The 17,024-nt window shown below is 36.1% G+C and overlaps 1 protein-coding gene across 1 annotated transcript; it reads left to right on the top strand.

Moving 5' to 3' along the window:
- The first annotated feature begins 9,081 nt into the window (after positions 1 to 9,081).
- On the top strand, positions 9,082 to 13,592 carry LOC149541264 (Ubiquitin-like superfamily protein). The gene is made up of 3 exons (XM_089796566.1): positions 9,082 to 9,960; positions 12,320 to 12,941; positions 13,130 to 13,592. Exons 1-3 carry the CDS (start codon positions 9,317 to 9,319, stop codon positions 13,289 to 13,291), a joined length of 1,428 nt encoding a protein of 475 aa, XP_089652692.1. The 5' UTR covers positions 9,082 to 9,316; the 3' UTR covers positions 13,292 to 13,592.
- Positions 13,593 to 17,024: the final 3,432 nt, after the last annotated feature.

Here is a 17,024-nt window from a genome sequence, read left to right as displayed (position 1 = left end):
AATTTGAACTATGATTAGAGGTCAGAACAATACATTCATCGAAGATGCCAATTAATGCCAGTACAAATGTTTCAATCCAGTCTCCAAATATGTGTGCGTGCGCGTGTGCGTGTGCCTGTGTGTGTGTGTGTGTGTGTGTGTGTGTGTGTGTGTGTGTGTGTGTGTGTGTGTGTGTGTGTGTGTGTGTGTGTGTGTGTGTGTGTGTGTGTGTGTGTGTGTGTGTGTGTGTGTGTGAATATGCAAACAATATGGTGTGCGAATTTTCTAGATTCGAGAAAGTAATACAAAGATGGAATAGGGTGAGGTTTGAATCCCACTGAAACTAGAAAAGACAAGTAGGGAAGATCTTTCACTTCCAAAATGGTGAACAATAGAGAATCCCAACGGGAATTCACAGTACAAAGAAATAATCTAAATTGCATACCAACTACTACCTACAAGCTGTGCTTAAATACCCGTTAGGGAAACCTTATGAGGGTTTACAAAGATAGCCGACGACCACACATACCTATGGAAACAATTAAATAAAGATGGATCCGAGATATACTAAATCAATTGGCCCATGAACAAGGTTTGGTTTATTTTATGATGGGAACATTGCAGAGATGAGTCATTGAGATATCTTGGCAATGGTATTCAATAGTGTCTTTGGACACTTTGTAGAGATTTTACTGATTGGTTTGGAAATTATTGAGTTGGCATAGTGACACCTTTGCCATTGATGTCAATGGGGGAGAGTAATACATGAAAAAAACCTTTTAGAGCTAATGGGGAAGAGATATACATTGTTGAGATTAGTTCAAATGAAAAACTCTTTACAACTTGTCTGTAAGAGAGAGATATGCTTGTATATTCACGAGCAACATGAATGGGGGAGTAAAGGAAGATGAGGAAGAAATATATTTTGATATTCATGGTAGTTTTATGTTTTTCATCACATGTTTCCATCAATGTCAAAGGGGGAGATTGTTAGCATGAATGCTTGATGTTATTGTATGGGAGAGATTGTTAATATGTCAGCGAGATGATTGAGTGCTTATGTGTTGCATTCATGATAGTGTTTGTCATTGATGCCAACATATCAATATTTTGGATAGTTCAATCAGAGTTGCATAGGACAATTTATTCGACGAAGTTTATGGTCAGAGAGTTATGTTATGACGGTTAGAGGAGTATTTAGGATTATATTATGATGTTGTATCTATGTTCATAGAAAAAAGATATGGAAATTTGTGCGAGTTATAGAAGATTTTGTGGAGATTGCTCTCAAAGTGAGTTTCTGGTAAACATTTTTTAGTGATTGTGTTGTATATTTTCAATAAGGTTGAAGATTGTTCATCAGAATTAGATTATGGTTGAAGACATGTTTAGGATGTTATGGTTAACATGGCAGAATCAAATGTTCATTGTGTGATGATTTATGAGTATTGTTGAACGCATTATTCCTAGGAAGCTAATTGTTGTTTATATCATTATGGGAAGTGTTATTTTAATGTAACGTGTAAGTGTAATATCTTAGTGTGGTCCTATACTATTCATTGTAAATTGAGAAAGCCTCAAGGCTAACTCAAGACTTTTTTTAGGACTTGGAATAAAGGAAAGTTTGTTTCCTTGGTTGTAAGTGTGAAGTGATGTGTTGATCAGTGAGATCATTTATCATGTTATGCGAGATTTGAATGTGAATTTGATGAGATCAAAGCAATGATTGATGTTGTTGATATACTATGAGTTTCAAAGGTACTATATTGGAAAAGGAGTTGTTGTTTAGTCACTTTAATAACTTGGATATGTTATCCTGAAGATTGTTTAGTGAAGACAGTCTTAAGACAATTTGGATAGTGGGTTTAGTTGTCTTCATATCAACTCCTAACAGGGTTAGCACAACTTCTAATAAGGTTGGAATCTATTGACAAGGATTCAAAGTTTCCTAGTAGGGACTCATATGTGTTGATTGTATTTCATTAGATCCCAATAGAGTCTATCGTTTCACAAGGAACTATTATATTAGAACATCATCTTGTGGGAATCATTCCCACCAGGGTTTTCCCTATGATCAAGGATTTCCCTAGTTAACAAATTTGGTGTTACAGTGTATGTTTAAATTTCTATGATTGTTGGATATTTTGAGTACATGTTTAAAATTTGAAAAGGTTATTAAAAGTCATTTTAAGCATATAACGGATTCAACCCCCTCTCAATTTTTTTGGTGGACTTTACTTTCTAATAGACAACTTAGTGGAAAACTAATTGACTATCACAAACTAAGATAGGTAAGGGAAATAGCAACTGACTCCCTTGACTTGAGACACATGCTACACAAAAACACCTAACATGCAATCAAACACTAAAGAAAGGACTAGAAGACACTCCATCTAAACACCCACAACCAAAGACCGTTAATATTTTCCTTTAGCCTTGCTCATGTGGGAAAAGAGGGTCATGTTAAAGGAGGGCAAAGATGTCTTGGATCTTTTACCTTTTACCATAATCCATCCCTCTTCCACCTTAGCAACCTCAACCTGCCAAGCTAATGAATACAATGGTAGAATTTCAATGCCCTAAGAAGAGAGGCCAACGACACTCACAAAAGAACCAAAAGTAGGGCCAACAACATCCTGAGAGGTAGGACTAATAGTAACAATTGGGACAACACCAATATCACCCAAAAAAATTAAAGCATAGTCTCTAGCAAGAGCCCTATCATAGGAAACACTAATATGAGATACAATAGGTGTAGAGATGATAACACCAACAAACTCAGAGACACCATCAAGAGAAGAAGTCACACAAGAAACTTGAGGCATGCTAGCTTAAGCACATCCACTATGAGACATTAAAACAAATCTAGAGAAGAAGATGCAGGGCCAAGAGGATCCTGAACAACCACCTGGGAGAAACTCATTTGGGAAGGTTTCTTCTCAATCTTGAGAAGAGGAACATTTCCACCATGCGCCAGAGTTTTTTTATTTCCTCAAATCTAGAGTGAGCTTCCACATGACCAATTTTAAAGCATCTTCAACACTTGAAGGGAATCTCTTCATAATCCAAAGATTGGATCCAACAACCTTTATAAGATTCAATTTTAATCTATGTAGGAAGCCCTTGAGAAATATCCAAATCAACCAAGATTCAAGCATAGGCGGAGTGAAGAATATTAGAAGATTCCTCATCCACCATCAAAAATTCACCAAGAGCCTTACATAGTTCCTCTAATAGAGAATCAACCCAAAGATGAAGGGGAAGGTAGGGAAGTTTGACCCAAATAGGAATACGTTGTTATCTTTCTAGGCCAAGATTGTGTATGAATGTTTAACCAAATAGGAATCTTGTTAAACATTTTAGAAGAAGGGTTGAAGTCAAGATGCCAAGGTTTAACCATTAGCATACATTTATCTTCCCAACTAAAAGATGATCACACAAGATCAAATTTCTATCCATAATATTCTCAAATTTAGCAATAAAAAATCCTTTACCCATGGGAAAAATATGAATAGTATTAGAAATGATGGGCTCCCATTGTTGAGAGATCTAGACATGAAACTCCAAGAGACCAAACCAAAAACCATTGAACCGAAAGATCACACCATGTGAGAAAACAATAGAGGAAATATGATCAATATCTTCCACTATCTCCACCTCCAATGTGATGGGAATGAGCTTTGAGAGAGAGAGAAAGGCCCCTTCTCAACAAAGTTCTTTTTCACCAAACCACTAGATAACTTGATAGAAGCTCTCTAAGAATCTACATTGAAAGAAGAATTGAGAGCTACATACACATCCCCATCCAAAATAGCATTAGGCACAACATCAACTAAACTCTTCATTAGGAAAAGAAGAGCCCCCAACATAAGAGCCTTCAGTGAAACTAGGCCTAGACGATGACACACAAGACAACGCCCCAATCATGGCCAACCCAACAACCGCCAACTTAGGAATTGTCGGGAAAGAAAATTTAGACTTCAACAACAACAAGCTAGGGTTGTAATAGACAACACTCACCAACGTATTTGTTCCCTTCACAGACTAACCACCAATGACAGCGAACACAAATGATAAAGGACACTCACCAGTCAAGAGGAGTATGCTTGTAGAGTAAGCGAGATCTAAAAAATTTAAATTCATTGTACACATGGTGTCATAATGAGCAAGATCTATCTTAATTCAATTTGTTACAAGTGTAAGTGCCTATGGTTCAAAGTTGGGCATTGTTTATATTTTATCTATATATCAGAATAAAGTATTACTAAGAGGCGTAGAATGGTTCAAAATTTTATATATTTTTAAAATATGTAAAGATGTAAGGTTTGAAAGGGGCATTCCATATTACATATATTGGAGTGATAAGGAAAATGAGGTGTTGTAAGGATAATTTGGTTATATTGTAAAAGTAGAAATTGACAAATTTGACTCTAAATATGTTTAGTTTGATAATGCGATTCAATGATTGTGTTCTTAAAACTATCTATCTATGCCTAATATGTATTTTAAAGATTCACTTATTTGTGCTATTGTAGATTAATTTGGTCGTATTGTAAAAGTGGAAATTGATAACTTTGATCCAAAGATGTTTTGTTTGATTATGTGATTCACTCATTGTGCTCTTGAAACTATTTATCTATGCTTGGTAAGTGTTTTAAAGATTCACATATTCGTTCTATTGGACATTTTATTGATGTGTTTGGTAGTTAAGGATTAATAAATTCATAAAGGTAATTGGAAACATTGGGGGTTGGAGTAATCTTATCATTTTGAGCTGGCCTCTCATTGAGAGATGATACTTTGCACGAGAAACACCAATTTGCATTTCTCTCTTTTTCGAGAATATGGGCCTTGGTAGTTCTATGAAATAATGATGTAGCTTTGCAATATTCATCCTTGCAATTTTCAAATTCCTTGGCCAATATATAAATTATATAAGTTGCTTCTTGTTTTGGATTTAGAGTACATTGAAGTGTTTTTAGTTAAGGAATTATTTTTTGAGGGAACCCTGAAAACTTGTACAAGCAGATTTTGAGGGGGATTTGGAACCCCACAAAGAAGAAAAGGTGCCAAAGAAAAAGCCAATGTAGACCAACAAAAAAAATCCAACAACTAAAACTTACAAGACATACAAAGTACCAACTGCTCCCAAGACCCCAACATAAGAGGTCAAAGCATTACATCAAAGAACAAGCCTCCTAAGCAAGGAGATCCATGGAGATTAAAGGTTGCCTAAACCATACTATTATGTTTTGACATGGCTTTCAAAACCATCATCCAAAACTATCACAATAGATTAATCATAAAAGTGACTTCTCAAATCAAACAAGGTTTTATACACCCACATGTCTAAGCCATCACAAAACATAGTTTCCCATAGAAAACCTTCGATCACCACCTTCCAAACACCCATATCCACCTCTATAGGAATGGACATCACCTCTATAAGGCGAAAGAGAAACAATAACAAAAGATGAGGGAGCCAAACTACGTTATAACAATGCTAAGAAGTGTCACTTCAATAGGAACTAGTTCACCCTCTATAGGAACCGGATAGGGGTGAATCCAACCACAAACTTTAGAAGAGACGTGAAGCTTATGGGTACCAACAACACTATTTGTTAACCAAAAATTATAAATATTAAGTTGGGCCATTTAAAACTGTCAACTTTTGCCTTGACCACAAACAAAAGAGCTCCACTAGAAGATTAAACATCATCCATGCACAAGGAGCCACCAAGAGAAACAATAAGAACCACCATATGAACTACAAAACCAACAACGAAAAGCCAAAAAATGCTCAGAGTGATGCACAAAACAAATACCCTACAATAGGGAAAATAACATCAAGGAGTGGAGGAAGCCTCACACTACCCGACCAAAATCCACAAACATCTCTACAAAAGTTTTGAAAAAACCTTAAAGCTCGAAGAGGCAACATACAACCTTAGCAAGATGGAGAGAGAGGAAGCCAAAGCAAACCCCCACAACAAAGATCTCACAAACAACACTTGAACACCAATATGCACCACCAAATCAACCATCCAATGCAAGGAAGGAAGAAAGAAAGTAGACATGGCTTAAACAAAGGATGAGTATGTTGAAGTGTTATTTGTGAGCCCTCTTATTTATGCTATTTGATTTGAGGGATTTATGAAGACATTAGCATATTTTAGACCTAAAATTTCAATCATTATAATTTTCCTTTGGATAGTGTGTTGCTTATTTGCCAATGATAGTTGAAGGCTACAATTCCTTATTCATGAAATATCATAAACACACAACAACAAAGGAAAAATGCAGAACTACAAGATGTTTAAATAATGAAGGACCACAATCAAATTTTATCCAGATCTTAACCTAATTGCAATACCTTGATGATTGCAAATATGTTCACCTTAGCCTAAAAATGATGGTCCATGTTAGAGAGCATGAAATGAATGATAAAAAGTTGGATTCAAGGGAGCTTAAATTGCTTCAGAATTATGATTCCTCTTTGTTGGAGAATGTAAAAGAATCCACACCTCAAGTGGGAAAAGATCCTAATAAAGAAATATTTGAGCAATAATGACCCAATCAACATATTTAGGGAGAAATCACCACCTAGAGGATCAAGAATATGGAACTTCATGATGGACTGTATATCCTCCATCTAGGATAAACTAACATGAACCTAGGGAAGAGGGAAGCATCTCTCTTCTAACAAAACTCTTGGGGAGGATATGGTGCTTTGGAAAAGGATGGTAAAATAGCACAACTAAGGTTGACACTTGAAGCTATACGGGGAAACAAAGTTATATATTATGCGACCTTTGACAATGGATGAAAATGTTAGAAATAAAAAGATTTTAAGGACATGAACCTCCCACCTAAGGAAGTGGAAGACTTAAAAGAATCTTATCAAGTAGGAAAGCAACTTTCAATTTTGGCAAAGGACAAATTGATGTGGGAAGGAAGAAAGAGTAGGGAATACAACTCGATGGAGGGGTATAAACTCTTCAAATCTCTCTCAATGACCACAAAGGACTCCCTCCCTACAACATTATGCTAGAATAAAGCTTGTCTACCTAAGGCACACTTTTTTACTTGGTTAGTTTTAAATAGAAAGGTCCTTACATCAGAAAAAATTATGAAAATTGGATACCAAGACCCAAGCAGATGTCCTTTATGTGAAAATGAAGAAGAATCCATTGATCACCTTTTTTGATTTGCCCTTATTTGAGTCAATGCTAGAATTGGCTCGGTTTATGCTAGTAGAGTAACATAAGTTTGTTACTATTGTGTTTTTATGTAACTAAGTCGACAAAACACCATTTGATGTAACAAATTGATAATTATGTTGCTTAAAATATGTTTTGTTTATAGTTACCCAAAAATTGTCATCTAAATCATAAGCCCCTTTTCTAAATCTATCTTATGCTTAATCAATTTTGTATAATCTATTAATCTATCATTTTTGATCAAATCCTCAATTAATTGATTTTATTCTAAGTCTTTATTTAATTAGAAGAACTTGCTCCCTTTTAATTAAATAAAATCCCCTTTATTCCCATTGTGCACATGAAAAAAGAATTTCATAACTTAAAAATAAAAGAAAAAGACTTTTTGTCTCCACATTGCACACTTTCCAAGGTAATGTAATCTCTTTTGTCTCTTATTCTCCTCCATGCATCTTTTGCCTCCTAACCACATCCATTGATTTTGCCTCTTGAAAATCTTGAGCACCAAAGTCAACATGAGAATATTTCTCCACCAAAGATTTTTTTCTCTTAATCTCTATTGTCCTTTTCTCTTTAAAAGTAGTCTCTCTCCTCATTCTCTCATATTGGGAAGTTCATGCTATTATATTATTATGCTACCACACTTTCACTTGAGCACTTGAATACTTATCTTGCACTTGCATACTAGTTTAGTGTTTCTTTTACTTGCATTTAGCTTAGTATTTATTTTTCATGCAATCATCTTAGCTTAGATCATTTAGCTTAATCTGCATTTTTAGCTTAGACATCCTTCCTTGTACTTGCATACTCATAGTAGCTTCATCTTGCAGTTGCATCTCGCTTAGTTCCTACACTCTCAACTTAGTTAGCTTTGCAAATTATCTTCATTTGAATCTTCTTCTCTATGGTGCACCTTGCAAGAGTCTACTCTATTTAGTTCATTTGAGACCCAAAATCTACACTCCTTTGATTCGTGCACATCATAGATAGGAAGCTCTATGTCACCATTCAAGGTTCCTAATCCATTAAATCCCTTGGATATAATATCTTAGAGAAGTGCATGTAACATTTTACACACACATGGTCAAATAACTACTTCGCACAATTAGATGTTTTTCACGATGATTTAGATGTATATTTTATTTTTGTTTTAAGAAAATACTTTTATCAATTCACATTTCGTCTCAATGCCCTTATTGTATTCATGTTTCATGACTTTTTAGAGCTTTATCCTTAGCACAAGTGCAAGATATAGTGCTTAAATTATTTGAAAATCCTAATCAAAGGCAGAAGAAGAAGGGAAGGATGGGGAATGATCTAGAAGGAAGGTGAAAAATGTAACTTGGGACTAAAAGCTATTATCCATATGTATCTATGTATTTTATGATGTGCCAAGGCTTAAGCCATTTATCTATTAAAGAAAAGAGAAAAATGATTTAAAAATAAAATAAAATAAACTAAATAAATACTTTAAAACAAATTAAAAAATTAATCTTATTCCAATTTCAAGTTTTGTACAATCAAACACATGAAAAACATCTTCCCCATCAAATTTCAGCTAAATCAAACAATACCATTATATTCCCAAAACCAAATTTTAAACCAACAAATCTAATAACTAACAAATTCTAGATAGTACATTTGCTAATTCCAATAGCCAAAAAAATTCTTATAGAAATAATTAGATAAGACCTTGCACTTGGAATACGTATTTTCCTATTTCAGTTTTTGAATATTTATTCCTATTCCAATTTTATTTATTTTAAAAAACATAAATTTTTAGATCTGTATGCCTAATTAGACATGACTTCCAATTTCTCCTTCATGAGAGTATGATTTCATAGGATTGCCAATTTAACATACTAACTTTAAATGTATACTTGTTTTTAAAAAAAAACAGCATCCCGGTTCAAGTCTTGCTTAGAAAGGAAAACACCTCCGATAAAATGATAACTCCGTCCCGCGGCGTCTCTCTGGGTTAGCTTGGTTCATGAGAGGGTTGTTCTTCAGAAGTGCGGTGTAAGCAAATATTTGGCGAAGCAAAATTTTCTGAGAAAATCTAGGATTGCAACAAGCAACAAGCAACAAGCAGAGTTGTTATTGTCGCTGTTACAGTCATGTATCAGATCTTCGTAAAGGGTTTGGACGGAAAGACAAAATGCTTGCAGATTTCAACGCCGAATTTGCGAGTTTCCGATCTGAAGAGGAAGCTCTTCGAGTCGGTAAAAGTCCCGTATCATTTGCAATTGCTCGTGTCGGGCAACCGACAGATTGCTGAAGATGCCCTTCTGGCCGCGGCCGATGATGGATTATATCCGCCGATCAATGTGCTTTTGAGGCTCAGGGGTGGGAAAGGAGGGTTTGGATCATTGCTTCGCGGGGCGGCGACAAAAGCTGGGCAGAAGAAGACCAGCAATTTCGATGCCTGCAGAGACATGAGCGGGAGGCGCCTGAGACACGTAAATGCTGAAAAAAAGTTGGAGGAATGGAAGGCTGAGGCGCAGGAACGGCATCTGGAAAAGGTTGCGGAGGACTATTTGAAGAAGCAGGTGAACAAGGGAAAGGGGAAAAAGGCGGGGAAGGAGCTCGACGAGGGGGCAGTCGATGTAGAGAAATATAGGTCTGAGGCCGAGAGGGCTATGGAGGGGGTTGAGTTGGCTGTCAAGGATGGCTTGCTGGAGGCGATGAGGGTTCGGTATAAGGGCAAGAGGAAGATGATTGAGGATTCTACGTCGGTGATGCCCAAACGATCTAAATTGTGGTACGATTGTGAAACTGAAACTTGTTAGATTTTCTAGGGTTTAGACTGCGTTGTTTCCATTTTGAATGTTTATTTGATAAGGTATTGTGGATTTGCACCTGCCGTATCGAGGTGTCAGAATGAATAGTTGTGTTACTTGCTGTCAACAATAATGGCTTGGTTTCTACGGTTTTTTGCTATGTTGTTTTTTTCTTCTTTTAGGGTTTTTTAGATTTTATTTTGGGCGAGATCGTATTTTCCGTTTGATAATAGAGTTCCATTAGACGCTGTGAGGTTTGCTAAAGTCTCAATGGCTTGTTTTTCTTCTTCATGTCCTTTTTTCGAATAATTGAGTTCACAGCTGGCACAGGAATGTTTGGAACGTAGAGGTTCTTAATCGTGTTGTTTGTAAAATTCACGGGCTTTCAATTTTTGCCATATTTGCTGTTCTTCTAAGTTTTCGTACATTATATTTGACAAAATGGCAGGGCTTCTTCGGTTCCATTTACCGTTCCGTTTTCTTTTTTCGATTTTTCTAGTGTTTGTAAATACCCTGTAAACATATTAGGGTTATTAGTTGTTTGGTTTCTGAGATTTTCTTTTGTATTTAGAGAAAATTAAAAACTTCGAGTCAGCAACAGTTGTAATGAATTTCATATGTAGATTCTTATTACTCAGTATGGAAAACATTTGCATCAAAAGACACTGTTAGGGATTCGAGTGGCTTGTTTTGCTTTTTGATTGCTTTGGTTTTGTGTTATAAACTTTTTGTGATATAGTTTCAATAACTGGAGGGCAAGATTAGGTTTCCTTTTGTCTGTTGTTTTAGTTATTTAAATTATATTGTTTATTTTTTGCTTGAGGCTTTGAGGTTTGAGTAGAATCGCAAGCAGAAAATGGGTCAGAATCCCGCATTTGTGATTTCTTAGCAGGCTAAATTATGGCAATTAAACGTTTTAGATTTCACTGGTTAACATAAAAGTTAAAACGATATATTGTGTCTCCCATGAAATATAAACAATAGATATTTGAAGTATATTGCAGTGTGCCCCTTGCATGGAAATTTTGAATTTTATGGTTTCAATTTCTGATGCTTTTAAAGTTCTTTATGTGAGACCAACTTGCAATTTAATAAAATGATAATGTTTTTATTCACAGATTCTTTTTTCTAGCTGCGCTGTAATATTCTATTAAGTTCATATCTGCTGTAGAAATAGTTAGGAATGCAGCATTTTGTTCTTTAGTATTTTTTGCGATTGGTTAAATTTTCCCTCTTTTTAAGTGACATGGAAAGAATTTGGAAGTCATGGTTTCGTGCTTTATTTATGTTTTGTTGATTCGATGAATTCTGTATTATGGGGGGCAGTCTTTGTCTTTGGCTGGTGCGACTCGATGTGATCCCTTGTGTAAATTCCACTTTCTGTATTTTGGGGGGCAGTCTGTCTTTGGCTGCTGTGACTCGATGTGATCCCTTCTGTAAATTTGACATGTTAATTTTCTTGTCTTTGTGAATTTTTATTAGTTTGCAATTGTGGTTGAAAGAATGATTTGGAGTTCAGTTATGCCAATTTAGTGATTTGTTCCCATGTTCTTATATTAAATGCATACAAGCCTTATTATTTATGAATCTTTCATCCCTTATCTCTTTTGATATAGGTTTAAGTTAAGTGACATTGAAAGAAGTTGGAAGTCATGGCTTTGTGCTTTTTTAATGTTTTGTTGATTTGATGATTTCTATATTTTGGGGAACAACCTTTGGCCTTTGCTGCTGTGATTCAATGTGATCCCTTCTGCCAAATCTGCTCAATCATTTTCTTGCCTTAATTTTTTTTAGTTTGCAATTGTGTTTGAGAGAATGGTAGTGATCTGTTCCCATGTTATTATATTGAATGCGTACAAGCCTTATTTATCATCCATCTGCCCTTTCTGTTGATATAGTTTCCATAGTGCCTGGTTTCTATCTTCTCTCAGATGTATTCATTTTGTGGTATTCTCTAATCACAAATTTTGCTTCTCTAATGTAAGTATCATGTTTTTATGGGTGAATGTTCCAGTCAGCAGTGATCTCTGCACTGTATTGTGCTCTATACTTGACATTCTCCTTGATTAGTTAAGATGTATCTGCTAAATTATCTGCTGTATGATTATTCACCTGTACATTCTATCATATTTTTGTAAAGCATAGCAATGGCTGTTTTCTACAGCTGGTTTAAGATGACAACTAAGATTGAAATTAAAACTTGTTTCAAGCATTTTGTCTTAAAGTTGTCACGTATGGTGCTGTGATTAATTTACATTAGTATATTTCTAGGCCGTTTGATTTGAAAAGCAATGTCTTCTGGTAACATGCTGCTTACAATTCCTAATATAATCTTAATAGGATGCTTGGGGAGGAAGAAGAAGACGAAGATAAAGATGGGGAAATTGATAAAGAAGTAGAAGGGTTCAAACAAGGGGATTGTTTGATGAAGGTAGATGAAGAAAGTGGGAGCAGCCATACAAGTAATGTAGTATCAGCATCCGATAGTGAAATGACATCTCTTATGATAAATGGAATGTCAGAAACTGTTTCTTGTGATCATGTTTCCTCCCAGAAATTTTGCAACACCACCTTAATAAATGACAATTGTGGTGATAGAGCTGATGTAGAGATCAAGAAACATGAGACCATTTCACTTTCAGTAGAGAATTCTAGTTGTTGTGGTGAAAGAGAAAATAGTATTGAATCAAAGAAAGAGATGCTTTCTCCTCTGAATTTGAGGCAAGAGCATAATATAAGGTGTCTAAATTCTGATAGAGAACCTACTATGGAGTTGAAGACAGAGGAAACCAAATTGTCCATGGGAGAGGATAATGATAGCTGTGATGACAAAGAAGCCGCTTCTGGATCCACTTCCATAATAACCAATGAATGTGGAGAGAAGAGTGGCATTTGTGCTAGTAATGATACCACTGGAGAACCTCTTGAATTTGATGAATTCAACACATCGAAGGATATTGAGGTAACTACATCTTATTTAGTTTAGATGCATCTTTGGTTAGCTTTTCTGGTTCAAAAGTTAATTTTGATGCATGAATGTGTAGCCGAGTATATATGCCAGGGACAAAGAGGGACCTGCCATTCTTTTTCTATGCTTGTTAAAGTTGCATTTGTATATTTATGTTCACTGTTTTTTTACTTGCATTGCAGAGGTTGGGTTTTGAAAGGCTAAAGAATGAATTACAATCTCGTGGTTTGAAATGTGGTGGTAGCCTCTCTGAGCGTGCAGCAAGATTATTTCTTCTGAAGACAACACCTTTGGAGAAGCTTGACAAAAAGCATTTTGCAAAGGCAAAGGCTGTAGGGAAATAAGCTGGTAAATGACCAATTTAAAGTTATCTGACTGGCTGCTGTATCATAAATTCCATTTGCAATCTTATTTTAGAGAATTTGGAATTCCAAGATAGGCTGTACTTGAAAAAATAACTTAATGTCAAAAATATATTGTGGAATTTTTTGAAATACAAATTGTTATGGATTTTGGACACCATTGATAAAAGGATGCAAAGATGGCTTTGCACTGAAGCTCTGGTAGTTGTAGACTTAGTTATTGTACGAGTCCTGACAAATGAATATCCCATGAATATAAATCGTAATCCTTGCTTGGCAGTAATTGGGGACCAGAGAGAAGGCATATTTTTGTAAACTTCTGTTTTTTAGCGAATATTCTGTTTAGTCTGATGAAATGCTTTCTACCTTCTGGAAGTCTCATCCCCTCCTATATAGTGTACTCAGTTTAATCTGAAATGTTTTATCTTAGCAAATAGCCTCTTTATTCTGTGGAATAATGCTTTCTAGAAGTGTCACCCTTTCTTAAATATTGTACTCAATTTGATCTGAAAACTTGTATCACACTGCCAAGTTCTTGTCTATAATTATCTGTCTTCAGAGCAACCATACATCTTTGTGGGTTTTCTCATTTTTGGTTGGTTAACTTGAAGGGGACGGTGGGGGGCAGGGGACATCTCTGCTGATGTCTGAAGAGGTTAAGATTATATGCTACATTTTTGGGGATCTCCAAAACGAATCTGTAGGCTATGAAATGATCCAGAACTTGTTTGACAAAAAATCTTTGATAGTACAAACTACAAATGGTGAAGAGTGCCCATCGTAGTGAGTGGAATTTGAAGGACAAATCTTTCAATTTTGGTGAAAGAGTGGTGGTGAAAACACCACTATATAATGACTGGAATTTGAAGGGCATGTTCCATATTCTTGACGCATGAAAGGTTGTTGGGTGGCCATAGGTTTCTTGGTAAGTTAGGTGATTGCTTGTCAAAGCATGTAAGAGTTTTGGAGTCCTCATTAGCAACCTCCTTCTGAATAATTTCCCATGGCTGTATTGTGAACAGTAGGTAGGGCTGTGTTAGTTGAGATTGAATGCAGGTGATAAGGTAGGGCTATGGGTCAATGAGTTTGACTCAAAAACTACACACCTAAATCCTGATAGCAATATCACAAACTGAATGCAGGTGTTAGGGGTTGGTATAGTTCATTCTGGAGCTTTGTATATACCTATGACATTATCACTTGTAAAACGTAGATAAGTGGTGTGAAGTGGTTTGCTCGCTCTTATCGGGTTTCTCCCTGCTTGGGGGTTTATATGATCTACGTTTCAATGTGATTATTTAAAATTTTATACTGTGTTTCAATGGATGTTGTAAATGCTGGTTGAACTAGAGGGTATTCTAGCAATGTTATAAACTGTATGGTAAATGTGCATAAGGCATGATGTAAAATAGCAAGGAAAGTTTCAAGAAATTAAAATACATGGAAATGACAATTTAGACAATTTTTCAAATACCACAAACACGTACACATCAGAATAATTAGTCCAAAAATTATATTGTAATGCTCTATAAAATTATAAAAATTACAATTATGAAGAATTTTGTCAAAAGGGAACTTCTCACTAATGTTTTGCAATTCTTCACCGATATCCTTTACTCGTGTTTGTCTGGAAATTAGATAGCCGCTAGATAAATTTTTGTGTATAGAAACATCTAATTGTTTCCATTTTCAGATCAAATTATGTCATATTGAAGGTTTCATATGTGGAAATCTTTTTTCATTCTATATAAATTTTGCCTTTGTTGATAGACTTGTTAATGGAGGCTTTTTTAGCAAATGGATCTGAATACAGATTTTTAACTGGAAGATATTTAGTGCTAGATCTATATCTTTTAAGAGCTTGGTTATTGTATTTTCACTGTTCTTTTTTTTTAAAGAGCTTGGTTATTGTTATTCTGTTCTTATTTTTATGTTATTTATGTTCTTTAGATTATTCTTGTTGAATTTTTGGAATAGAGTGGATGCAATATTTAATATTTCTGAATGCACCAAAGATGGTACAAAGATTCAAATGAAACATTTTACCTTGTCACCATTGCATTTTTTATATTTTTTTGTGAGGGCCAACTAGAAGAAGTGCATGGGGCATTTGATCAGAAAGGGGCAAAAAATGAGATTGATAAGGGCATAAATAGGCATAGTTGCATGGTCATCAGATTATATAGTTAAAATGATTCACTTTTTATAGTTTTATGTTTTTGATTAAGGAAAACAAGTCTTGAAGGGTTCCTAAAACCTTTTACAAATCATAACATTTTCAATGGAGTCCATAACAACAAAGCTACAGCCCAAAGGTGAAACAGGTCAACAAACAAGACATTGTGACTAGGGTGGCCACTTAGATAACACAATACTCATCAACAACCCACTTAAAATAGGTTTTTGACGAGCACCTGAAACCCCATGGTAAAAGAGAGGAAAAGACATTCGGCCTCTTACCATGTTGACTATGAAGAACAATAGGCCAAAAGAGCTAGGAGGACCAAAAATAGGACAGCCACAACACAGACTCAAGCTTTCCCTTTTGGTCTGGTCTTTTGAGAACGTAAAGCCATATCAAATGAAGAAGTGGAGGGCTTGACCTTTTTATTTTTAGCTGTGGTCCATTCATTCTCCATCAAACCAACAACCTTTTGCCACGTAAAATCAGTAGCACTACAACTAGCTCCCAAAATTGGGGAACAACTCGCAGCAGAAGAAGGGACAGCCATATCTTGAGACAGGGCAACAAACTTCGGAAGCGGATCCACAGGAGGGGCAGCAGTCGGAGCGCTAGGGTCAAAATCCAAAAGAGGATGATCAAAAGAGGGCACCAATGGAGGGGCAACAATGGAACCATCTGCGACAACTGTCGAGTCCGCCACTAAAGAATCTAGAGGAGTCACCATCCCTAGCAGAGGGGGATTTTTGAATCGTGTAGTGACCATCTGAATCCCCCTTCCACCAAGATGAAGACTTCTTCGATCTAGATTTTTCAGAGGAACATTGGGTTGCAAGGTGGCTGGTCTTGTGGCATCTCCTGCATTGAAGGGGATGCCCTCATAATCAAGAAGCTGGGTCCAAGATCCAATCGAAGAGACCAAATTAACCTTATTAGGTAGTCCCTTGGAGATGTCGATCTCAACCAAAATGTAGGCATATATTGTTTGAAACACATTGGAAGATGCAGAATCAACCATCAAGAATTCTCTGAGGGCATACCCAACTGCCTCCAGCATTGAGTCCAACCATAGGTGAAGGAGGAGATTTGGCAACCTGACCCATAGTGGAAACTTATTAAAGGATTCCGTCAACAAGTCAAAATCCTTATACCAAAGGTTAGTCATCAAGGGAAACTTCTCCCCCCAAGAGTAAGCATGGCTTGGAATGGCATATCTATCCTCGGTAGTTTCAAATTTCACAATAAAAAACCCCCTTGCCACAAGGTATATTTGAGTTGTATCCGAAATAAAATCCAGGCATGTAGGTCCGACAGAGATGGCCACAAACCCTTAAAGCGAAAGATCACAACATTTGAGGAGAAATCATCCACGTAAGTGGAGATCTTGTCAACAATATCAGGGTCTAAATCAATTGTCCGGTTATATCTAGCCACTGGAACAACATCTCGGAGCCTCGGATGCACAGGCAGACCAACAATGCTGGCCTCATAAGTGGCAACATCCATGTAAGAAATGGCGGATCTACCAGCAAC

The sequence above is a fragment of the Cupressus sempervirens genome, chromosome 8, assembly GCF_028749045.1.
Source record: "Cupressus sempervirens isolate cs-2001-9-10 chromosome 8, ASM2874904v1, whole genome shotgun sequence".
In the NCBI taxonomy this organism is placed as follows: Eukaryota; Viridiplantae; Streptophyta; class Pinopsida; order Cupressales; family Cupressaceae; genus Cupressus; species Cupressus sempervirens.
The sequence above is the reverse complement of the archived record's forward strand: the minus strand, read 5'-3'. Positions and strand labels throughout refer to the sequence as shown.

Excerpts from the sequence above, each read along its gene's own strand:
- LOC149541264 (XM_089796566.1), top strand. The coding sequence starts at position 9,317 with ATGTATCAGATCTTCGTAAAGGGTTTGGACGGAAAGACAAAATGCTTG. Across the intron at positions 9,961-12,319 it reads CCCAAACGATCTAAATTGTG|GATGCTTGGGGAGGAAGAAG; the intron begins GTACGATTGTGA and ends TAATCTTAATAG. Across the intron at positions 12,942-13,129 it reads ACACATCGAAGGATATTGAG|AGGTTGGGTTTTGAAAGGCT; the intron begins GTAACTACATCT and ends CTTGCATTGCAG.